Source organism: Chiloscyllium punctatum, chromosome 37 (genome assembly GCF_047496795.1).
Source record: "Chiloscyllium punctatum isolate Juve2018m chromosome 37, sChiPun1.3, whole genome shotgun sequence".
Taxonomy (NCBI): domain Eukaryota; kingdom Metazoa; phylum Chordata; class Chondrichthyes; order Orectolobiformes; family Hemiscylliidae; genus Chiloscyllium; species Chiloscyllium punctatum.
The window spans coordinates 14,817,796-14,843,061 of NC_092775.1; the positions used below are offsets into that span (position 1 = coordinate 14,817,796).

The 25,266-nt window shown below is 42.6% G+C and overlaps 1 protein-coding gene across 4 annotated transcripts in view; it reads right to left on the reverse strand.

Annotated features, from left to right (window-relative positions):
- Nucleotides 1-5,825: 5,825 nt before the first annotated feature.
- The window catches only part of LOC140463217 (Na(+)/dicarboxylate cotransporter 3-like), a 53,534-nt gene continuing 34,093 nt past the window's right edge, over nt 5,826-25,266 (reverse strand). For all 4 annotated transcript variants that reach the window (XM_072557007.1, XM_072557008.1, XM_072557006.1 and 1 more), the window contains exons 11-13: nt 18,860-19,021; nt 14,984-15,121; nt 5,826-6,145 (exon numbers count right to left, since the gene is read on the reverse strand). In XM_072557007.1, the coding sequence (XP_072413108.1) occupies nt 5,978-6,145; nt 14,984-15,121; nt 18,860-19,021 (468 nt within the window). In that variant the 3' untranslated portion in view covers nt 5,826-5,977. The remainder of the gene's footprint in view (nt 6,146-14,983; nt 15,122-18,859; nt 19,022-25,266) is intronic.

The window sequence follows — 25,266 nt, forward strand, 5'->3', positions numbered from 1 at the left end:
TTGTGGGGACGAATTGGCAGTTATACTTCCAACATTTCAACTAAACTCCAAACAAAAATTATATGAAGCATTTTGAGGTCATGGAAGCTGAAAGCTATTTACTTCTTTGCTCTGAATATCAGATGTGACTTGAATTTACTTTATGGGACAATGTGGAGAGTGCAATACCATGCTCCAACATTTCTGCACTTTTGCTGACCTTATCCACTTGTTGGAATCAATAACTAGGATTGTTGCTTTGTAACTACAATAAGAAAGGAGTTTAAAAAGTCTCATTTGTGCCTATACCAGTGTTACATTAACTTTTCACAGCTAAAACAGGAACTTTTCCATGATTACAAGAGCAGTACATAATGGTTCCACAATGCCACACATCTCAATAACACTGGGTACTACACAAAGCGGCTTTAATCTCATTTATGAGTACAGAACTGCAATAAGAGCTGAGGGCAGGGAGTTCAATGCCCAACAATTGCAAGATGTGACAGTTTTATTCAGCGCTCAAACATCTCCAAGTAGATTAGATACTGCTGCCAAAGGTCAGTGGTCACAAATCTAAGGGAATTCTTCTACCCCACAAGAGCGCACTGCAGGAAATTATGAAAGAAAGAGATAGATAAAAAAAGCAGTGGCCCTTTATTAAACTAATTTAAATGTTATGACTGTCTTGTTATGAATCCAATGGATGGAACTACTGGACAAGTCAGATCTTAGAATGAAACTTGGCTTAATAGATCTTTTTGTTTAATTAGTTAATGTGGTGGTCAGTCACTAAACCATATTTACAGAGGATGTAGATTTTCTCTAACGATAGTGTGGAAATTTGTTACACAAAAATGAAAACAGTAAAAAAAGTTATCTACTTACAGAAGACAGTTCAGAAAAATCTTAAAATTCATAGTGAAAGCATTCACCTTATTTCCATTACTTTACTGAAATTCAAGCACAGAATAATTTCTCTCTTCATGAAATCTTTAAGCTCCTCTTTACTGATTGGCCACAGTTTCCGTCCTGAGAACTGTGGGAGCTTCTCACATGAATAGCCACAAAATGGACAGCTTAGACTTTCTCAGCTTCTAAAAGCCTGCAGATTTCTAACCAAAACGTTCTGGTCTGAAAGCTTTATTTTATTCACTTGTGGGATGTGGTGTGTTGGCTGTACCAGCATTATCATACATCCCCAGTTGCCCTTGGGAAGGAGGTGGTGAGCTGCCTTCTTGAACCGCTGCAGCCCACCTGCTGTAGGTTGACCCATAATACCCTTGGGAGGGAATTCCAGGATTTTAACCCAGCAACAGTGAAGGAATGGTGATATATTTCAAAGTCAGGATAACGTGTGGCTTGGTGGGGAACTTGAGGGTGATGGTGTTTCCATGCATCTGTCGCCCTCATCCTTCTAGATGGAAGTGGTTGTGGGTTTTGGAAGGTGTTCTCTTAGGATCTTTGGTGAATTTCCGTAGTGCATCCTGTAGATACTACACACTGGTGCTACTGAGTGTTAGTGGTGGAGGGAGTGGATGCTTGTGGATGTGCTGACAAACAAATGGGCTCTGGGGAGTCAGGAGCTGGGTTACTCACCACCATATTCCTAACCTCTGACCTGCTCTTGCAGCCACCGTTTTTATGTGGTGAGTCCAATTGAGTTTCTGGTCAACGGTAACCCCCAGGATATTGATAGTAGGGGATTTATTGATGGTAATATCATCGAATGTGAAGGAATGGTGATTAGATTGTCTCTTATTGGAGATGGCCATTGCCTGCCATTGTGTGATGTGAGCGTTACTTGCCACTCGTCACCGTGCACCTGGATATTGTCTAGAACTTGCTGCATTTGAACATGGACTGTTCAGTGTCAGATGAATCGTGAATAGTGCTAAACATTGTGCAATCATCAGTGAACATCCCCACATCTAACTTTATGATGGTGGAAAGATCATTGATCAAGCAGCTGATGATAATTGGGCCTAGAACACTACCCTGAGGAACTCCTGCAGAGATGTCCTGGAGCTGAGATGACTGACCTCCAACAGCCACAACTATCTTCCTATGTGTCAGGTTTGACTCCAACCAGCTCACAATATTTCAAATGTGGTCTGACCAGAGCCTTATATAGCTTCAGCAGTACATCTCTTGTTAGCTCATGGTTAGCCACTATTAGTCTCCATTAACAGCTATTCATCCTCCCAGCCAGATCATTAGCCACTCCTTTATCTGTCCAACTGTTCTTCTCTCTCTTTGGGCTATTTCCCTACCCATCATTTATTCATTATCCACTCCCTCCACCCTGTCTTCTATGTAAAAACTAACACATTCCTAGCTATCATCAGTTCTGAGGAAGGGTCACCGGACCGTGTGTGTGTGTGTGTATGTGTGTGGGAGTGTGGGTATGTGTGGTGCACCTCTGCTGTTGCTAACATTGCATTTCCCTTCCTAACTGCCAACAACAGTAGCAGTCCTCATGCCCAACCTCTCTGTCTTTCTGAGTCTGGCTGAATTCACCCTTTCGCATTCCTCTACCATTGGAGACTGTGCCTTCAGATCCTTGGACCGTACCGTCCCTGGTTTTCTCTACCTCCCTTTCCTCCTTAAAATCCATCTCTTTGCATAATCCTTCCTAATGTCTCCTTTCATATGCCATTAAATGATGCCTTTGTGAAATCAATTGGGATATCTTTCTCTGTTGACAATGCTATGTAAATCCAGGTTGTTGTAGTACCTTACTCTTTTCAATGTTGTTGCATATCTCCACCTGTGACTGACTGATCTTTATTGCGAAGTATATTTATACCCTTAACGATGTGATGCCACTAAACTCCTTGATTGGCGCTAGTTGTACTGGATCTTCATTAGAATTCTAGTCGCTCTAGAATTCTCAAAGATCTCAAAACAAGAATTTAATCATTTCGCAGAGAAGGATAAGCCGCAAGGTATAACAAACCTATTCCTTTTTCAAAGATGAACCTCATGAAGGTCCTGGGCCTCCTTCACCGCCGCTCCCTCACCACCAGACGCCTGGAGGAAGAACGCTTCATCTTCCACCTCGGAACACTTCAACCCCAGGGCATCAATGTGGACTTCAACAGTTTCCTCATTTCCCCTTCACCCACCTCACCCTAGTTTCAAACTTCCAGCTCAGCACTGTCCCCATGACTTGTCCGGACTTGTCCTACCTGCCTATCTCCTTTTCCACCTATCCACTCCACCCTCTCCTCCCTGACCTATTACCTTCATCCCCTCCCCCATTCACCCATTGTACTCTATGATACTTTCTCCCCACCCCCACCCTCCTCTAGCTTATCTCTCCATGCTTCAGGCTCACTGCCTTTATTCCTGATGAAGGGCTTTTGCCCAAAACGTCGATTTCGCTGCTCCTTGGATGCTGCCTGAACTGCTGAGATCTTCCAGCACCACTAATCCAGACTCATGTAAATACATCCTGACCACCAATAATTCCTTAACCCACTGTTTGAAAATATGATTAATTGCATCTTGAACTTGTTTATACTGTTCTCTTCAAAGTCCACTGCTGGTTAATTTGCTCTCTAGTTTTCATGAATGCAGTGTAAAATTTGATTTGCATAGTGGATGCTGCCTGACCTGCTGCGCTTTTCCAGCAACACATTTTCAGCTTTGCATAGTAAGGACCTAGACTTTTGTTATCACTGCAAAGTAGGAGACCCTAGTAATAAAATTTTAAAGAAAACCTGATTAAATTAGAAGCTTTGTTCCCACTCTACTTGCTTTGCAGATGATTCACATACCTATGCAAATTGAATTCATTTACCATTCAATTGAAAGTGACGTGACAAATATGTGCCATGGACATGGACATTTCTAAATGTCCCCAATTTTGAGGGAGCGTGGAGGGCTTTGCCAGGCAATGTTAATGACCAGATGTTGCAAACCATGAAGGAGCCATGGTCTGGAGGTGGGAGCTTCTAAAGATCAGGTATTGCATACTTCACATCTCATAATGAAATGCTGAAGCATAAGTTATATCTGGTTTTGCTGCAATGATTGGCCATAGTATTTTGTTTTGAAATATTAAATGACCATTAAATCATTTAATTGCCATCTTGTTATGTCTGAAAACTAGCAAGTTGTCAAAAAGAGAGTAGTATGTTGAAATTGGGAATGTCTTCCCGTGCATTAGAATACATTAACTACTGGGTAAAGTACTATGCTGCATTGTAAACTGATGAAATCCAGATTTGATTGTATGAAATTATTCTATTGCTTTAAATATTTGCTTGAAGTTCAGCTAAACCATCTTTTTATTCAGTCATGGGACATGGGCAATTCTGGCTGGCCAGTCTTTAAAGCCCATCCACAGATGGTGGTGAACTATCTTCACATGCTGTAATTAAACCCGTTTTGGGGTGTTGGGGGGGGGTGTTGTGGAGGGTTGGGGGGAGGAGGAGGGGACGGTGGGTGGGGGGAGCAGTGAGGAGGAGGGGAGGGGGCAGAGAGGGGTGGGGTGGGGCAATAAGGGGGAGGGGGTGAAGGGGGTGGGCAGGGGCAGGAAGGGTGTGGAGAGGGGTAGGGAGGGGTCAATGGGGGGAGGGGTGGAGAGGGTGAGGAGGGGCAGTGAGGAGGTGGAGGGAGGAGGGGATGGGAAGGGGGCAGTGAGGGGGGAGGGGAAAAAAGATAAAAAGGAAAAAAGAAAAAACTGTTTTAAAACTTCAATAATCCTTCTGGTTGTGTTCAAAAACTCTAAGTGATTCTACTCGGCAGACATGGTTTATACATTGTTCAATGGAAAATCAAAATGAACACCTGACTGCCTTCCAACTCACTAATGGGCTCTTGTGTGCAGGGTTTATTGACACAGTTGTCAAGGAAAAGCTGAGACCACTTTGATAGTTTTATGAGCTTTTCCAGCAGATAATGGTCTTTTGAGTAGTTTTCCACGAATGCTTTTGTATTTTGAAAGCTGTGATCTTTTCAAAGACTTTCGAATGCTATTGGAGAGTTTGTGAGTTTCGTTTATCATAGATACTTGATGAGTGGGTCTGGTGTATGTAAGGGGTTGGTTGAAGGGATCAGAGATTATGGGTTAATCAGGGGCTAAGGGAATGAAATGGAATGATGGATGGGGGGTGTGAGTAGGGCAATGGGATTGTGAGGGCGACATGGGAAAAACAAGGGTGAACATGGGAGATGAAGGGAAAAGTGGCTGGTGATGGATTGAGGAAGGAGGAGTTGAAGACTATAGGGAGCTTATGCTCATCTTTAGAACTGAGCTGACATACCTGCGAACAGAAAGACAGGTCTTTTAAACTAGTCGCCCCCTCTCATGAGCCTGTTATAGGATGAAGATGGCATCGGCGGGCATTGCCAGACAGGAGACAGGATGGCAATGTTAAGGAAGCTCCTGACTCTTAATTTTCACCTCAAAGCTGAAAATCTGTCCCTTTCTGTGCATTGCATTCCATTACTGTTCCTTTGTTACTTTGTAAAAGCGGAGATTTAATTTAGTGACACTTAGACCTTAAGCTGTAGGAGCAGATTAGGCGATGTGGCCCATCCTGTTTGCTCCATAAATCAATCATGGCTGACATATTTCTCAACCCCACTCTCCAGCCTTCTCCCCATAAGCCTTGATCTACTCGCTAACGCATTACAATATTGAGAACGAAGAAAGAAGCAAATTAACTCATTGCTTTGCACAGCATTGATGTGAAACTGGCCATTCTGTGACTGAATATATGAAGATGCCTCTTTCCTCGTGAATGTTTTAACTTCAATTCACCCAGTAAAGTACAATTAGAGGCAAAAGAAAACAATTGTAAAAGATTTCTTTGAAAGAAAACTATTATGGCTTTATATCCAACATAGAAGTTAATGTTTAATTTAGCATACAGCAATTTTTTAAAAAAATCATGTGTGAATTGTTCAGGTCTTTTTCACATCTTTAGCAACATTATAGCGTTGACCTTGGAAAGTTTGTGACTATGTTTCATAGTGTTGTCGTGTATTACATGGTTCCATTCAGAGAGATCATGGTGACATTCTGGGTGCTGTGTGTGTGGATTCTGGCCCAGTCAGGATAAGTGGACAGTTCGAACACATACAGACCCCAGGTATTTATGGCCAGCAACAGCAGAAAGATCCCCAAAAAATTCATGATGATCCCAGTCTTCACCTGCATAGACAAATCCAATAAATTAATAGAGGACTAAGGAGAAATGAGACAAACATAGAAACTTGAAGCAAGAGTAGGCCATTCGGCCCTTTGAGTCTGCTCTGACATTCAATAGGATCATAGCTGCTTCTCTACCTCAATGCTTTCTCCCATTATTCTTTGATACCCTTAAAATCTGAAAAAAAAATGTTTCTTCCTTGAGAACATTCAGTGACTTGTACTCTGTACCCTTCTGTGGTAGTGAATTCCACAGGTACACTACTCTTTGGGTGAAGAAAATTTTTTTCATCTCAATCCTAAATAGTCTACCCTGTATCCTGAAACTGTAACCCCTGATTCTAGGGGAACCCAGCCAGAGAAAACTTGCTCCCCATATAAAGGCTATATCACCCTGTTAGAATTTTATGTTAGATCTCCTCTGGCTATCAATGGCTATCAGAATTTATTGCCCATCGCCAACTATGAAGAGGGCAGCTAAGAGTCAACCACATTGCTGTAGGTCTAGGGTCACATGTAGGCCAGACCAGGTAAGGATAGCAGTTTCCTTCCCTGAAGGACATTAGTGAACCAATTGGGTTTTTTCCGAACAATAGTTTGTGGTCATCATTAGACTCTGGATTCCAGATTTTTATTGAATTCAAATTCTACCATCTGCCTTGGCAGGATTCAAACCTAGGTCCCAGATAATACTTGGGTCTTTGGATTAATAGTATAACAATAATACCAGTACGCGATCGCTTCTCCCAGTATAGAGGAACCCATATTTGAAAAGCATGTGTGTTCTCTTTAACATCCTAGATAACATTTTGGTTATGTATCTCCTTGCTCTTGGTGGGGTTCTATCATATGCAAACAGGCTGCTGTCCTTCATACATTATAACACCAGTTACACTTCAAAAACAAGCACTGGTTGTAAAACACTTTGAAACAACCTGACATTATGAAAATTCACTTTATAAACAAATTCTTTCTATCTAAAACAATACAGCGGCATTTTATTAGTTTTGTTGCAAAATTTGGTTCAATGTTGAGTTTGCTCTCATTGCTTGGATCTCTCACTTATCTTTTCGCCCTTTCTAATTTAACATAATTCATTAAATGTGCAGTTGGTTGAACAAAATTTGGTTTATCAAGGTACATTTGGCTCAACAACTCTCCATCTAATTTCAGTCAAGGAAAGCAACATTGCTATCTTCTACCAGTAGTAATGGGATAGCAGATTCAGCTTTGGGTATAAAAGGAGAAGATTTTTACAGGAATTACTGCATGTATACAAAATTCCTATTGATCTGTGTTTGACAACTAAATGGGACTTTTCATATAGAGACAGAGGGTCATCTGTATTCTCATTTGCATATCGCATTTTTAAAAAGTTGTTATCCAAAGCTGCAAATTTTGGCTAAACATTCTGACAGATTTTCAACCCAGGAACTGCTCTCACCCACTGAAAACTGAATTAGAACTAAAAACAATCTTGTTTGCCAAAAATTGCTCAACCACAACCTGGACATTAAATCACATGTTTTTTAGTGTTCTGCGTGCATCATGTCGCACTTTTAAAGGTCATTCACAATCTTGTGAACACAAGTCTGTTAATTGTTCATCTGCCTAGTAAACTTTAGTCAGTGTTGACACCAGCCACTGAGATGGCCAAACACATTGATAACAGGATAATTTGGGATGAAGATAACAGTTTGTCAAGCCTTTTTAAACTGCAGTATTTCCAACAAGTTACTTGCATCTGACATACCGAAATTATTTCATCCACACTGGGATTGTTGAGTCCATTGTATTCACTGTTACCATCGACTCACTGCAACGTCATTATGTATCTGTATCATATTTTAATGTAGTTAAACATCCCAAGGCACCTCCCAAGAATGTTATTAAATTAAATTTGATATAGTCATTGGTACTATAATTTTTTTGTCCATAAACCACGTTAACTATTAATGTATTTGGGACCAGTATTCTTTATCACTTCCTCCATTGTGTTGTATGGCATTACCACTGTGCTAAATGGGTCAGATTTCAATCAGATCTAACAACTCAAAACTGGGCACCATCGGTAGCAGCAGAATTGTATTTCAACACAATCTGTAACCTCATGGTCCAACATATTCCTCAGTCTACCATTCCAGCACGTTGGTTCATGCAGGAAGGCATGTCGGTAACATGAGGAAAGAGCTTTAAACTGTCAATAAAACATTAAATTGTCAGCCAATTGAGAGCCAAGAAATCTTGGAAATCATTGAAATTCAGATGAAGGTGGAATCTCTAGCGTAAGGCTGCATAGACATTGAAGCCTCTAAATGGAGGAAATATTAGTGGATGTCATTGTAATAAACACTATGTGCCAATTGTTAAATTTGAAATTGAGCTCAAAGATGCTTAAAAAAAGGTAGCTGCTTGGTTAAAAGTTTTCAGCTTTGTGTATGTGATGTAAATACATTTGCTAGTACCTCACTGGTTTGCAGAGGTATGTAGTGGGTTTTTTTTTGCGTGCAGAAGTGTCAGTAATTTTGAAAATAACTATTGTTGCCAAAATATATCTGTTGTCTTGTCCTAATATAAATGCTGTGGTATCTCAGAAATTAGTATTTTCCTTGTTGTTTGGTAATTATTTAAGATATTGATAAATTCTTCTATTTCTGCTTTAAATCAGTCCACATACCAATGTGTAAATACAAATACAGAAGACATTGCTAGTACACAGCTATATCACTTAATAAATGCATTGGTAACAATTGGAAAGGAGTCTCTGAAAACCAAAAAGTAGTCACAAAATAAAAATGTAGCCCTAAAGAAAATCTTAAGATGGCAGCTCAAAAAAACAATAATTTCTGGCACAAAACCTCAGAAATATAGAGTAGGAATTTGTTCAGCAATCGAGGATGCATCTGTTATAGAAGTGAGAAACTAATGTTAAAGGGAAATGAAAAGGAATTTAACAATGTTGAAATCAAAGCCTTAAAAAAGGTAAGTCAATAAGGGATTTCTCAGTTAAAACAAAGACAGGGATTGAGATCATTATCAATCCTCCCAATCTTCAATTTCTTTCCAGTGAATTGATTATATTGATAACATGACTTGGAGGTTCCGCTGTTGGTCTGGGTTGGATGAAGTTAAAAATCACACAACACCAGTTTATCAGTTTATAATCCAACAGGTGTCAACTGGGACCTTGGGTTGATAGACTCTAACACACACACACACACACACACACACACACACACACACACACACACACACACACACACACACAGTCCCACAGACCCTCTGTCATACATAAGGTCTCTCTCATATGCACACATATACACCGCCCGCATTCACACCCACACACGTACCCTCTCACAGACACATATCCCACCACACTAACACACACATAACCAAGCTTATAAACATATATACACATACTCTATCACATGCACTCACATCCATATGCATACATTCACACACACAGTCACTCTGTTGCTCCTACACGCCAATGATATAAGTTTATGGGGCGAATTTGTTTTTGCAGAATTACATTTTATTTTGCTCAAAAACTACATGAATCCATGTAAAACTCTGTAAAACTATACAGAGGGCTTGTCAATCTGACTCAACATTGGGACATAGAATTCGCACCTATTCTGAGAAAGTGAGTCTAATTGTTTAAAAGACTTACTTCAGGCGTCGGGGCCTCCATTTGCCGAGAGGTGCGAGGGAGGAACAAAGGAATTCTGGGAACTTTATAAGTGGGTGAGATCTAAACCCGAGACCCTATATCGTAGGGCCTCCCTTCCGCCACCTTCTCTAACCTTACTAAGAGTCTGTAAACTAGGTAAGTTTTCAGGTTTCTTTTTTTTCCTTCTCTTCCTTTGTTTAGTTCTGTATGGGCTTTCAGAGTAGCAGGATATGGATGTTAGGGCAGTTGCATGTTCCTCCTGCAGAATGTGGCAGGTGAGAGACATTACACATGTCTCTGTCGACTACATCTGCGGGAAGTGCACCCAACTCCAGCTCCTTGAAAACCGAGTTAGGGAACTGGAGCTGGAGCTGGATGAACTACGGATCATCCGGGAGGCTGAGGGGGAAATTGAGAGGATGTACAGGGAGGTGGTCACTCCCCAGACACAGGATAAGGACAGCTGGGTTACTGTCAGGGGGAGGAAAGGGAACCGACAGTCAGAGCAGGGATCCCTTGTGGCCGTTCCCCTCAGCAATAAGTATACTGTTTTGGATACTGCTGGTGGGGACAGCCTACCAGGGGAAAGCCATTGTTGTCAGGTCTCTGGTACTGAGCCTGGCACTGTGGCTCAGAAGGGAAGGGGGGGAAATAGAAAAGCGCTAGTGTTAGGAGACTCAATAGTGAGACAGATTGACAGGAGGTTTTGTGGTCAGGAACGGGATTCCCAGAAGGTTTGTTGCCTCCCTGGTGCCAGGATCCGGGATGTTGCCGATCGGTTTTGCAAGATTCTGAAGGGGGAGGGTGAGCAGCCAGAAATCACGGTACATATTGGCACCAATGATATAGCCAGGAAAGGGATTGAGGATCTGAAAAGTGACCACAGAGTGTTAGGTTGGAAGCTGAAGAGCAGGACGATTAGAGTAGTGATCTCCGGTTGGTTCCGCTGCCACGAGATAGTGGGATGAGGACAGTCAGCAAATGCAGCTTAACACGTGGCTGCGAGGCTGGTGCAGGAGGGAGAGCTTCAGATACCTAGACCATTGGGATATCTTCTGGGGAAGGTAGGACCTGTACATGAAGGACGGGTTGCACCTGAACTGGAGGGGTACAAATGTCCTGGGTTGGAGATTTGCTCGTACATTTCGGGAGGGTTTAAACTAGTTTGGCAGGGGGGGGTGGGAATCAGAGCCACATGTCTGAGAGGGGATCAGTTGCAGACAGGACAGTGACAGGATATATTGAATCTATCAGGAAGGTTTCTCACACGATGAAACATTGGGATCGATTAAAGTGTGTCTGCTTTAATGCAAGGAGTGTCCGGAATAAGAGTGACGAACTTAGAGCATGGATCAGTACTTGGGGCTACAGTGTTGTGGCCAGAATGGAGATGTGGGTTTCACGGAGGCAGGAATGGTTGCTTGATGTTTCAGGGTTTAGAACATTTAAAAAGGACAGGGAGGTTGGAAAAAGAGGAGGGGGTGTAGCATTGCTAATCAGAGAGTGCATCACAGCTACAGAAATGAAGGTTGTTGAGGAAGGTTTGTCTACTGAGTCAGTATGGGTGGAAGTTAGGAGCAGCAAGGGAACAGCTACCACATAGGGGGTTTTCTACAGACCACCTAATAGCAGTAGAGAGATTGAAGATCTCATAGGCAGGCAGATTCTGGAAAAACGCAAAAGTAGCAGGGTTGTTGTTATGGGTGATTTCAACTTTCCCAATATCAACTGGAACCCCCTAAGTGCAGATGGTTTGGATGGAGCCATTTTTGTCAGGTGTGTTCAGGAGGGTTTCCTTACTCAGTATGTAGACAGGCCGACGAGGGGAGATGCCATTTTGGATTTGGTGCTTGGCAATGAGCCAGGACAGGTGTCAGATCTCGCGGTGGGAGAGCACTTTGGTGAAAGTAGTCATAACTGCCTCACATTTAGCACAGCCTTGGAGAGTGAAAAAATCAGTTACCAAGGGAAGATATTTAACTGGGGGAAAGGAAATTATGACGCTATCAGACAGGAGTTGGGAAGTACAGACTGGGAGCAATTGTTCCACCGAAAGGGCACAGCAGACAGGTGGAGACTATTTAAGGAGCAGTTGTTGCGAGTGTTGCACAAATTTGTTCCTCTGAAACAGGTACGAAAGGGTAAGACTAAGGAATCTTGGATGATGAGAACAGAGGAACTTCTTGTCAAAAGGAAGTAGGAGCTTACGTAAGGTGAAGGAAGCAAGGATCTAGCACAGCTTCAGAGGATTACAGGCTTGTTAGAAAGGAGCTCAGAAATGGACTGAAGAGAGCCAGGAGGTGGCACGAAAAAGGCTTGGCATGAAGGACTAGGGAGAACCCAAAGGCATTTTACTCATACGTGAGGAATAAGAGAATGATCAGGGAGAAGGTAGGGCCGATCAGGGATAGAGGAGGGAACTTGTACGTGGAGTCTAAGCAGATAGGTGAAGCCCTAAATGAGTTTTTGGCTTTGGTTTTCACCAAGGAAAGGGAAATTGATGTAAATGAAAACTTAGTGGATCTGGGATACAGACTTGGCCAGATCAAGATTGATGAAGTTGGTGTGCTAGAAATTTTGGAAAACATTAAGATTGATAAGTCCCCAGGGCCAGATCAGATTTATCCTAGACTGCTCTGGGAAGCGAGAAAGGAGGTTGCTAAGCCGCTGGCGAGGATATTTGCCTCCTCACTCTCCATGGGAGTCGTACCGGAGGATTGGAAGGAGGCGAATGTTGTTCCTCTTTTCAAGAAGGGTAATAGGGAAATCCCTGGCATTTACAGACCAGTCAGTCTTACGTCTGTGGTCAGCAAAGTTGTGGAAAGAATTGTGAGGGATAGGATTTATGACTATTTGGCAAAGCATAGTGTGTGATTAAAGCTAGTAAGTATGGTTTTGTGAAGGGCAGATCATGCCTCACAAATCTTATTGAGTTCTTTGAGGAGGTGTCAAGACAGGTTGACGACGGTCAAGCAGTGGATGTGGTGTATATGGATTTCAGCAAGACATTTGATAGGGTCCCCCATGGTAGGCTCATTTATAAAGTCAGGAAGTATGGGATAGAGGGAGATTTGGCTATCTGGATTCAGAATTGGCTGGCTGACAGAGGGCAGAGAGTGGTTGTAGATGGAAAGTATTCTGCCTGGAGGACAGTGTTGAATGGGGTCCCGCGAGGCTCTGTTCTTGGGCCTCTGCTCTTTGTGGGTTTTATAAATGACTTGGATGAGGAGGTTGAGGGGTGGGTTAGTAAATTTGCAGATGACACAAAGATGACACATTTGGAGATGCCATCGAGAGTATAGAGGGCTACTGCAGGCTGCATCATGACATAGACAGGATGCAGAGCTGGGCTGAGAAATGGCAGATGGAGTTCAACCTGGATCAATGCGAAATGATGCATTTTGTAAGGTCAAACTTGAATGCTGAATAAAGGATTAAAGACAGGATTCTTGGCAGTGTGGAGGAACAGAGGGATCTGGGTGTGCAAGTACATAGATCCCTCAAAGTTGCCACCCAAGTGAATAGAGTTGTTAAGAAAGCATATGGTGTTTTGGCTTTCATTAACAGGGGGATCGAGTTTAAGAGCCGCTAGGTTTTGCTGCTGCTCTACAAGTCCCTGGTGAGGCCACACTTGGAATATTGTGTCTATTTCTTGTAGCCCTACTATAGGAAAGATACAGAAGCTTTGGAGAGGGCGCAAAGAAGGTTTACCAGGAGGCTGCCTGGACTGGAGGGCTTGTTGTATGAAGAAATCTTGAGTAAGAGAAAGAGAAAGAGAGGAGACCTGATTGAGGTGTACAAAATAATGAGAGGCATAGATAGAGTCAATAGGCAGAGATTTTTCCCCAGGGCAGGATTGACTGGTACAAGAAGTCATAGTTTGAAGATATTACGAGGAAGGTATAAAGGAGACGTCAGAGGTAGGTTCTTTAAGTAGAGAGTTGTGAATGCATGGAATGTGTTGCCAACTGTGGTGGTGGAAGCAGAGACATTGGGGACATTTAAGTGACTGCTGGACATGCACATGGAGAGCAGTGAGTTGAGGGGTGCGTAGGTTAAGTGACTATATTTTACATTAGGATTAAATCTCGACACAACATCGTGAGCCTGTGCTGTACTTTTCTATGTTCTATGTTCTATCTATGTTCTATTGTTTAAAAAAACTAAGCCATCTTGAGAATGCAATTTAAAAGAAGTTCTGGGTGTTACATATCAAATTACAGAAACCAGCAAATCCTATTCTAAAAGATGAAAGATTTGATCTAAAATTGTTTAGTGTATCACAATCTCCATGACACTGGACTCCTTTGACTATAAATTCTGTGATCATGATCTTATTCTCCACGGCCTGATGAAGGAGCAGCGCTCTGAAAACTAGTGCTTCCAAATAAAGCTGTTGGACTATAACCTGGTGTGTGATTTTTAACTTCATGTTGATAACAAATATACATTTATTTACAGGGTGATACAGACCCAAATATTCCAGCTGATTTACACCAATTCTGTCAAATCTTCTACCTTCCCCCCGCTCCCCCCCCCCCCCCCCCCCCCCCCCAACGTAAGTAGAACTCACTTTTGCCAGGAACATAAGAAAAAAAACTGAACCCTACTCACATTCACCCTGGCGTGGGCCAACATGGCACTTTAATATACACAAGTCTACCTAGTACGTATTCAAGATAGATGGGGATGACCTCCATTTAAATGAAAGTCATTCTTTCATGAACCAACATTAACCTTCATGCCGATAGGTCACAACAAGGATCTATAGGAAAGGAGAAAGTGAGAACTGCAGATGTTGGAGATCAGAATCAAGAGGTGGTGGCAAAATTTTTTAACTTTGCCCTTTCCTACAATGAGTCGAGAGTGTGGAGCTGGAAAAGCACAGCAGGTTAGGCAGCATCTGAGGAGCAGGAAAATCGATGTTTCAGGCATTCTTGATGAAGGGCTTATGCCCAAAGCATTAATTCTCCTGCTCCTCCAATGCTGCCTGACCTGCTGTGCTTTTCCAGCTCCACACTCTCGACTCATTGTAGGAAAGGGCAAAGTTAAAAAATTCTCTATCATCTCAACAATAGTTACTCAATGGCAAATCACTGATTTCAATTCATGCATTGAAGTTCAAAGCTAGGTATTTCAAACTGCTTTAACTGAAGAATTATACATACCATATCAATGACCTTTAGATTGCCCGTAGCAAAAGCAATTGAGTTTGGAGGTGTTGATATTGGAAGCATGAAAGCATAGGAACCTGCAACAGTTGCAGGGACCATCAGATAGAGGGGATTCACCCTCATGTGCAAAGCCTGTAATAAATGATAAATAAATGGGATGAGATTCTGTCCTTGCAATTGGATATCAATCCTATTGGTAACAGAAACAAATAGAGTCATAGTCATGGAGTCATACAACAGACCCTTCGATCCAACCAATCCATGCCAAACACAATCCCAAACTAAATCAGTCCCACTTGCCTGCTACTGGTCCATATCCCTCCAAACCTTTCCTATTCATGTACTTATCTAAGTGCCTTTTTAAACATTGTAATTGTGCCCACATCCACCACTTCCTCAGGAAGTTCATTCTACATGTGAACCACTCCATGTAAAATATTTGTCCCTCATGTCTTTTTAAAATCTCTTTCCTCAAGACCCGAGTCTTGAAATTCCCCATCCGAGAGAAAAGACACCTACCCTTAACTCTATCTCTCCCCCTCATGATTTTATAAACCTCTACGTGGTCACTTCTCAACCTCCTACACTCCAGTAAAAGAAATCCCAGCCTTTCTTCATAACTCAAACCTTCCATTCCTAGTAACTCTCTTCTGAACCCTCTCTAGTGTGTATATAAAAATTCACTTCTACTTGTTGAATGCAGAGCTGTGATTTATCAGGACTGTCGGGGTTACAGGTGAGGGCAGGTGTCGAGTGATATCCCGAATACCACATTCACCATGCTATTTTGCCAGTATCAGGAAATGTGGTAGAGGATCTGCCCACTTCCCTAATCAAGGACAAATTCCCCTTTTCGTTGGCATTTTGCCAGTGGCCAAAAGGGCTCTCCTTGACTTTGGGAGGGAGGAAGGAAAACCTTGCAGCTTCTGAGCAGATCTGATGGCAGAAGGGCCTTAATTTCCTTTGGATAGGCTTTGGTCTATGATGGGGTCCTGGCAACAATCCTGTGCCAACAGTGGCACATGCCCCTTATCGATTGTTACCACTTTGTTGGAGCCTGCCTGATGGATGTAAATACCTCTGGCCCTCACCAGTCTGACTGTGTGGGCGCGTGTACACTCCTGTATCCTCTTCCTCTGGATGTAGTCCCAGCGATGGCCACTGTTGTTGGTAGTGCTCTGATAGCGGCACCCATTGAATTCACTGCCACTTGTAAAATGCAGCTCAGAGCCCTGTCAAGTGGAGTCACACCCAGTACCACAGCTCACTCCCTGCCCTCCCACCCCAGCCCTTCATACCCCTCAAATTTGAAGTGAGGCAGTCTCGAAGTAGAGGTTGGATGGGTGGAAGAAATGATTGAGAATGGATGCATGAAACCATAGAGAGGTTCGAAAACCAGGACAATTATAATAAATTGTAATTGAAATGTGGGAGCTAATGTAGGTAGTGACAAAAAAAAAACTGCAGATGCTGAAATCCCAGGTAGACAAGCAGGAGGCAGGAAGGACACAGCAAGCCAAGCAGCATCAGGAGGTGGAGGAGTCAACATTTCAGGTGTAACCCTATATACTAAGCAGAGTCAATTTGACACTGCAATTTTAAGAAACTCTTAATTCTTATATGTTTGCTGGATGTGGATGTCGCTAGCTAAGCCAGTATTTATTACCCATCTCTAACTACCCTGAAGAAGATGGTAGTAAGCTGCTCTGTTAAACCACTGCAGTCATTTGGATGTAGGGGCATCTACAGTGTTGTTAAGAAGGGAGCCCAGGACTTTGACCCAGCTACGTTGAAGAAATGATGATGTTGTTCCAAATCAGGATGGTGTGTGGCTTGGAGGAAACCTTGCAGTTGGTGACATTCCCTTGCAGCTGCTGTCCTTCCTCTTCTTGCTGATAGAGATGATAGGTTTTGTTGGTTTTGTTGGAGAGCCTGGGTATGTTGCTGCAGTGCATCACGTGGACGGTACACACCACTGCTACTGTGCGTCACTAATGAAAGGAGTGAATATTGAAGGTAGTGGATGGAGTGCCAGTCAAATGGGTGTACAGCAGGAATACGTGTGTCTATTTCTGAATGGCAGAGTCACTAGTGGGGTATTGCAGAGATTGGTACAAGGACCCCAGCTATTCAGAATATATGTTAATGATTTAGATGAGGGGATTAAATGTAACATCTTAAAATGTGTACATGAAACAAAGCTGGGTGGTAGGGTGAGCTGTGAAGAGGTTGCAGAGATGTTCCAGTGTGATTTGTACAGACTGAGTATGGGCAAATATGTGTCAGATGTAGTATAATGTGGATAAATGTGAGGTCATCCACTTTGGGAGCAAAAACAGGAAGGCAGATTATTACTTGAATGGCTGTAAATTGAGAAAAGGAAATGTTCAATGAGACCTCGTGCACCAATCGCTGAAAGTAAGCAGTCATAGAGAAGGCAAAACTGGACGTTGGCCTTCATAGTGCGAGATTTGAGTACAGGAACAAGGACGTCTTGCCACAATTATACGCGTAGCTGGGTCAAAGTCCTGGGCTCCCTTCTTAACAACACTGTAGATGCCCCTACATCCAAATGACCTCAAGGCATTGGTGAGACACACCTGGAGTATTGTGTGCAGTTTGGGTCTCCTTATCTGAGGAAGGATGTTCTTGCTATGAAGGGAGTGCAGTGAAGATTTACTGAATTGATTCCTAGGATGGCAGGACTGATGTATGAGGGGAGATTGAGTTGGTTAGGATTGTATTCACTGGAGTTTAGAATAATGAGGGGGGTCTCATAGAAACCCATCAAATTATAACAGAACTAGACAGGTTAGATGCATGGAGGATGGCCCCGAAGGTAGGGAACCAAGGGATCATAGTCTAAGGATAAGATCAGATTAGATTCCCTACAGTGTGGAAACAAGCCCTTCGGCCCAACCAGTCCACACCGACCCTCCAAAGAGCAACCCACCCAGACCCATTTCTGACTAATGCACCGAACACTATGGGCAACTTTAGCATGGCCAATTCACCTGACCTGCACTTCTTTGGACTGTGGTAGGAAACCCACACAAACATGGGGAGAATGTGCAAACTCCACACGGACAGTCACCCGAGGCTGGAATCAAACCTGGGACCCTGGTGCTGTGAGGCAGCAGTGCTAACCACTGAGCCACCGTGCCACCCATTAATCATTTAGAACTGGGATAAGAAATTTCTTCGCCCAAAGAGTGCTAAGCCTGTGGAATTTACTACCACAGAAAGTGGTTGAAGCCAAAGCATTCTGTGTTTTCAAGAAGGATATAGATAGAGCTCTTATGGCTGAAGAGATCAAGGGGTGTCGGGGGAGGGCGTGATTAGGGTATTGAGCTCAATGATCAGCCATGATCATATTGAATGGCAGAGCAGGCTCGAGGGGTTGAATAGCCCACTCTTACCTTCTACCTCTCTGTGGTTTGTCCTGAATGGTGTTGAGCTTCTTGAGTATCGTTGGAGCTGCACTCATCCAGGCAAAGGGGACTACTCCATCACACTCCTGACTTGTGACTTGGAGATGATGGACAGGCTTTGGGAGTCTGGAGACGGGTTATTCACTGCAGAATTCCCTGTCTTTGATTTGCCCTTGTAGCGACACGCTTAATCACATGTAAGGTAGGAAATTCTCCCAGTGTCCTGGCCAATATCTCTCCAATAATCAACATCGCTAAACATGCTACTGCATCAGGATAATACCATTGGTTTGTGGGACCTTAGTGTATGCAAATGCTGCTGAGTTTCCTGCTCTTCAAAATACTTAATTGTGTGTAATGTGGTTTGAGACATTCTAAGATCATGAAACGAACTGTCAAAACGCAAGCTTTCCTTTTCCCACTATTCCAGGAAACTCACCAATTCAGCCACGATTGGTAACATGATTACAATTGTAGCAGTGTTGCTGGCAAACTCAGTAAAACATGTTATCAACAAGCAGATCAGGATAATAGCTATGGTGGGCTTGATGTACACCATCGGCTGAAGTTGGTTGCCAATCCAGATGGACAGTCCAGAAGTCTGGAAAATAGACACTGTAAATTAATTTAGACGAGCCAGGCTTAAGTTCTATTCTAAATTCAAAAGATTTGGACATTCTGGAAAAAAAATGCACCAAACCAAAACTTGTGAAATTACAGTATCCTCAAGACCAACTGTTCATCAGATGAAGGATATTTTCAGTTTCCACATACAAGGCATTAAATAGATTTACACAGTTTTGTCACTTCTTCTAACGTGGCAATTAAGGTTAAAATCAAGGTCACTGTGTCTGTTCAAATTTCTAGGACCTGTCAAATTCTGCTGACTATGTTAGGAAATCTTTGCCACCTTGCTTAATGAATCAGTTAACTAATTTGGAATGGTTATCATCTATAGTATAGTCTGCACCCAACTGTCACCAATCACATTATATGTGATATAAATAACTATTGTATAACTATAATAACTATAAATATTATTTATGTAACTATAAATAACATGTGTATAAATAACTATTCACACAGGAGAAGAATCAGGCACAAAACTATCACCAAAAGACTTCCATTCACCAGGATACAATTAAGTCCATTATAATTCATTTGGTCTCCCTTTGGGAAAAGCCTCACTTTTAGATCTATTCAGATTTGTTCAGGTTAAGCGGAATTCTTTTTCCAAAAGGCCCAGACTCAGAGATCTGTTCGGGTCCATTTTTGAAAAGACCTCCGATTTTTAGGTCTTTTTAGTTTGTGGGTGTTCGGTTAAATGATACCTTATCTGTACTGTGAGTGGTGAGGAGCAGAAATGGAAAAAGAAAGTGTCAGAGAAGCTCAGTAAGTCCGGCATCTTCTGCGGAGAGAGGAACAGAGTTAATGTTTCAAGTCCAATAGGAATCTTCTTCATAACTCTGAAGAACTGTGAGTACCAGTTCAGCAGAACTGTAAATGAAATGAGATTGAAGTATTCTGAGGGATAGAGGAATCTGGTTGACAGGAATCAGGTACACAAAGGGACGGATGGAATGTTGTTACTCATTGCAAGAGGATTGCAATATAAAATCAGAGATGCTTTGCTTCAGGAGAAAGTGAGGACTGCAGATGCTGGAGATCAGAGTCAAAAAGTGTGGCGCTGGAAAAGCACAGCCGGTTAGGCGGCACTCGAGGAGCAGGAGAGTCGATGTTACGGGCATAAGCCCTTCATCTGGAATGTGGAGTGGGTCCAAGGGGACAGAGAGATAAATGAAAGGGGAGTGGGGCTGGGGGTAAAGTAGTTAGGAAGGCGATAGGTAGATGAAAGTAGAGGGTGATAGTGATAGGTTGAAGTGGAGGGTGGAGCAGATAGGTGGGAAGGCAGATGGACAGGTAGGACAGTTCAAGAGGGCAGTGCTGAGTTGTTACAATTGTGCAGAGAATTGGTGAGGCTACATCAGGAGTACTTTGTCCAGTTTGGGCCTCCTTATTTACGAAAGGATGTAAATACCTTAGAAACATTTGCGAGGTGCTGCATTTTGGGAAAGCAAATCTTAGCAGGACTTATAAACTCAATGGTAAGGTCCTAGGGAGTGTTGCTGAATAAAGAGACCTTGGAGTGCAGGTTCATAGCTCCTTGAAAATGGAGTCGCAGGTAGATGGGATAGTGAAGAAGGCGTTTGGTATACTTTCCTTTATTGAGTACAGGAGTTGGGAGGTCATGTTGCGGCTGTACAGGACATTAGTTAGGCCACTGTTGGAATATTGCATGCAATTCTGGTCTCCTTCCTATGGGAAAGATGTTGTGAAACTTGAAAGGGTTCAGAAAAGAATTACAAGGATGTTGCCAGGGTTGGAGGATCTAAGCTACAGGGAGAGGCTGAACAGGCTGGGGCTGTTTTCCCTGGAGTGTCGGAGGCTGAGGGGTGACCTTATAGAAGTTTACAAAATTATGAGGGGCATGGATAGGATAAATAGACAAAGTCTTTTCCCTGGGGTCTGGGAGTCCAGAACTAGAGGGCATAGGTTTAAGGGACATAAGGGGCAACTTTTTCACGCAGAGGGTGGTACGTGTATAGAGTGAGCTGCCAGAGGATGTAGTGGAGGCTGGTACAATTGCAACATTTAAGAGGCATTTGGATGGGTATATGAATAGGAAGGGTTTGGAGGGATATGGGCTGGGTGCTGGCAGGTGAGACTAGATTGGGTTGGAATATCCGGTCGGTATGGACGGGTTGGACCGAAGGGTCTGTTTCCAGGCTGTACATCTCTATGACTCGATGAACATTTCAGAGAAGGTTAACTCAACTGATACTTGGGGTGAGAGGGAACATTCAAGAGAAAAGTCACATTTTATCAAAGCTTTTCAACGTTCACCCATCAGGACATTTTTCAAGGACACAAATTCAAATGTAAAATCAACATTTAAACTGTATTCAAGAATCCTGATGGGTGGCAAGTAGAATCTGATTGGTAGCGGTATTGCCATAGAGAATGTATGCATGAATGCTATTGACAGTTAACATTTAAGGAAACATAGAAAATGGGAACAGGAGTAGAATATTTGGTAAATTAGACGTGATCTCCTATTCAATTTAATCATTACTCAACTTCTACCTCAACATCATACTTCTGCCCTTGCACCATGCCCCTTGACACCTATAGCCTTTAACTGATGTTTTTCTTAAAAATATTCTTGGCCTCAACATCCTTTTGTGGAAGAGAATTATACAGGTTGACTCCCCTCTGAGTGAGAAAATTTCTCCTCATCTCAGTCTGAAATTCGCACTCCATCTTCTGAGACTATGATTCCTTGTTTTGGACCCTTCAGTCAATGGAAACATCATCCCTGTCAGACTTTTACGCATGTCGATGAGACCCTCTCTCATTCCTTTAAACTCCAGTGAATTCAGACCCCGTTTGACCCAATTTCTCCCTATACGACAAGCTTGCCATTCCAGGAATCAGTCTGGTGAACTTCCTCTGCGCTCCCTCTATGGTAAGTATGCCTTTCCTGAGGTTAGGAGACCAAAACTGCACAGAATACTGCTGGTGTGGTCTCATTAAGACCCGGTACAGCTGCAGAGTCGAGAGTATGGTGCTGGAAAAGCACAGCAGGTTAGCAAGCATCCGAGGAGCAGGAGAGGGCATAATCGCTTCATCAGGATTCCTAATGAAGGGCTTATGCCTGAAACGCTGTTCCTCCTGCTCCTCGGATGCTGCCTAACCTGTTGTGCTTTCCCAGCACCACATTCTCGTGTCTGATCTCCAGTATCTGCAGTCCTCACTTTCTCCTGGTACAGCTGCAGTAAGACCTCCTTGCTCCTATATTAAAACCCTCTTGCAATGAAGGCTAACACACCATTTTGCTTTAATAACTGATGGTGCACCTTTACTCTTCCTTTCAGTGACTGGTGCACAAGGACACCCAAGTCCTTTTTTACATCAACCTTTCCCAATTTATCAACATTTAAATAATACTTTACCATTCTGTTTCTTTGACCTCACATTTATCCAAGTTATATTACATCTGATTAAGCGGCAGTGGGTGGCACGGTGACACAGAGGTTAGCACTGCTGCTTCACAGCGCCAGAGACCCGGGTTCAATTCCCACCTCAGGCGACTGACTGTGTGGAGTTTGCACATTCTCCCGTGTCTGCGTGGGTTTCCTCCGGGTGCTCCGGTTTCCTCCCACAGTCCAAAAATATGCAGGGGAGGTGAATTGGCCATGCTAAATTGCCCGTAGTGTTGAGTGAAGGGTAAATGTAGGGGAATGGGTCTGGGTGGGTTGCGCTTCGGTGGGTCGGTGTGGACTTGTTGGGCCAAAGGGCCTGTTTCCACACTGTAAGTAATCTAATCTAATAATGATTAATTGATTGTCACATGTACAGTGGAAACCTTTGTTTACGAGCAGTACAGGCAGATCATAGTAAGCAAGGATGTACAGATCAAAAAGACCAAGATACAGGCTACATTACTGAGGCTAGAGAGTCCATTCATCAGTTGAAGAAGTTGTTCCTGAACCTGCTAGTGTTTGTGTTCAGGCTTCTGCCATATTTTCATGCACTCACTCAACTTGTCTAAGTCACCCTGGTGCCTCTTTATCTCCTCCTCACTACTCACACTCCAACCTGGTTTTGTGACATCAGCAATCTTAGAAATATTACATTTGATTCCTTTATACATATTGTTGATATATATTACCTGGATTCCTGTGATACCTCACTTGTCACCAATTTCCACTCCAGAAAAGATCCATTTATTCCTGTTTCCTGGCTGCTAACCAATTCCCAATCCATCTAGCATTTCCATAACCCATGTGCTTTGATTTTGCACATTAAAGTCCTGCGGGAGAATTTATTAAAGCTTTCTGAAAAATCCAAATACACTGGATCCATCCACTGGTTCTTCCTCATTGATTCTACTAGTTATATCCGCAAATTCCTCAAGTAGGTTTGTCAGAAATGATTTTCCTTTCACAAATCCATGCTGATTTTGTGTAGTAGAGTTGGTATTTTCTAAGTTTCCTGCTTAAAAATTCAGGAGTCTCCTATTTAAGATGGTCTAAAGAAGAATTTCTCTGAAAATTATATCTCTTTGGAACTATCATCCCCAGACAGTGCAGGTTCAGTGAGTAATTTTTAAGGCAGAGATAGATAGATGCTTGACTAATGAGGGAGTCAAAGGTTATCTGAGAAATGTAGAGTTGGGGCTACCATCAGGTTAGCCATGATATTATTGGATGGCAGACAATTAGAGGGGCTGAGGGAGCTACTGCTGATCCTAATGTACAGTGTTCAGGTGAAAAAACAGATACACAAAACCATTGCTAATTGGCCATTCTAACTTTCATGTTCTGTTCTCCAACGTACACTCACTTCTATATCAGATGTAGTCTTAAGAGCTAGATCCTACTATCTTTCTCCCTACTTGTATGGAGCAAGAAAATATCTTATGGAACAAAACACCTCGCCTTTGAATGAGTGAGAGTTACTAACCCTAATGTATATATAGTTAATTGTGCCTTCAGCACAGGAATTCATATGATGAGAGTACATTCTGAAATTGAGGCAGAAAACAATAAGCTCTAGTCAAGTTTGCAATGATACTACATCTATTCAAATGAATGGATTTATGGTTATGCAACTTGAAAGGTGGTCACACTGAAGTCTGTGCCTCAGGTCCCCCTATGTACTCCAATTACAAAAATGGGGAATGTCTCACTGTGAAATAGCAATGCAAAATAAATGGATTTGTCATTTTTGGGGATGATGAAATACCAAGAACTCCATCTCCTCCAAAATATCTATGTTGATATACAATTGGTCAACATTATATTTCCAGTATGGAAGCAGGACATATAATCCACACTTCTATGCTAGTGTTCATGGTTCTTATAAATCTCCTCTCATCCCTCTTCTTTTCCCCACAACAGAATTTTCTTTCCCGTTTTCCTTCACGTGCTTACCTAAATTTCCTTTAAACAGCTCAACTATGACACCATCCTGCATTGTTCTATCCCCATGGATTCTGCTTACCATGACATCTGAGTGTCAGGTATCTTTTTTGAGTGAACTCTACTGAGCTAGACTGTCCCAACAGAGAGTCTGCTGAATGTCTGGCTTCACCTTATCCAAAAGTAACTATAATCTGACTCTCAGTAGGTCACTAAATAAACTCTTTATTTACACAGTAACAGGCAGATTTCTGATTAAAGCTTTCCTGCACAATTCTTCCACTCCACTATTCCAAGAGTCTCAATAGCATGTGACTATGGATGTCAAAGTACATCGTTGGCAAGGTGGCTTGGTGATTACCTCACAGCACCAAGGACCTGGGTTCAATTCTAGCCTTGGGTGACTGCCTGTGTGGAGTTTGCATGTTCTCCACATGGGTTTCCTCCCACAGTCCATAGGTTAGGTGAATTGGTAAGTCACCATAATATCTAGGGGTGGTGGGTCTGGGTGGGATGCTCTTCAGAGGGTTGGTGTGGACTTGATTGGGCCAAATGACCTGTTTCCATGCTGCAGGGATGCTAAGAATCATCATTCCCTCTATAGTGCGGTATTTTTGATTAAAGTTTTCCAAAAATAGTTCAAAGCTGGTTATACCATTTAGTTGGGTTTCTGACACGCTTCTGCCAAAGACAGCATGTGAAGATTGGAAAAGGTATCACTCTATTTGATCAGGGACCTCTGAAACTAACATGAAGGAGAGTCAAAATGAAATGTTTAGTTTTCTGGAATTTGAGGCAAATTTTGAAATTTACAATTAGTGAATAAACCACTGAGGAAATTAGCGTTTGGTACATCAATTTG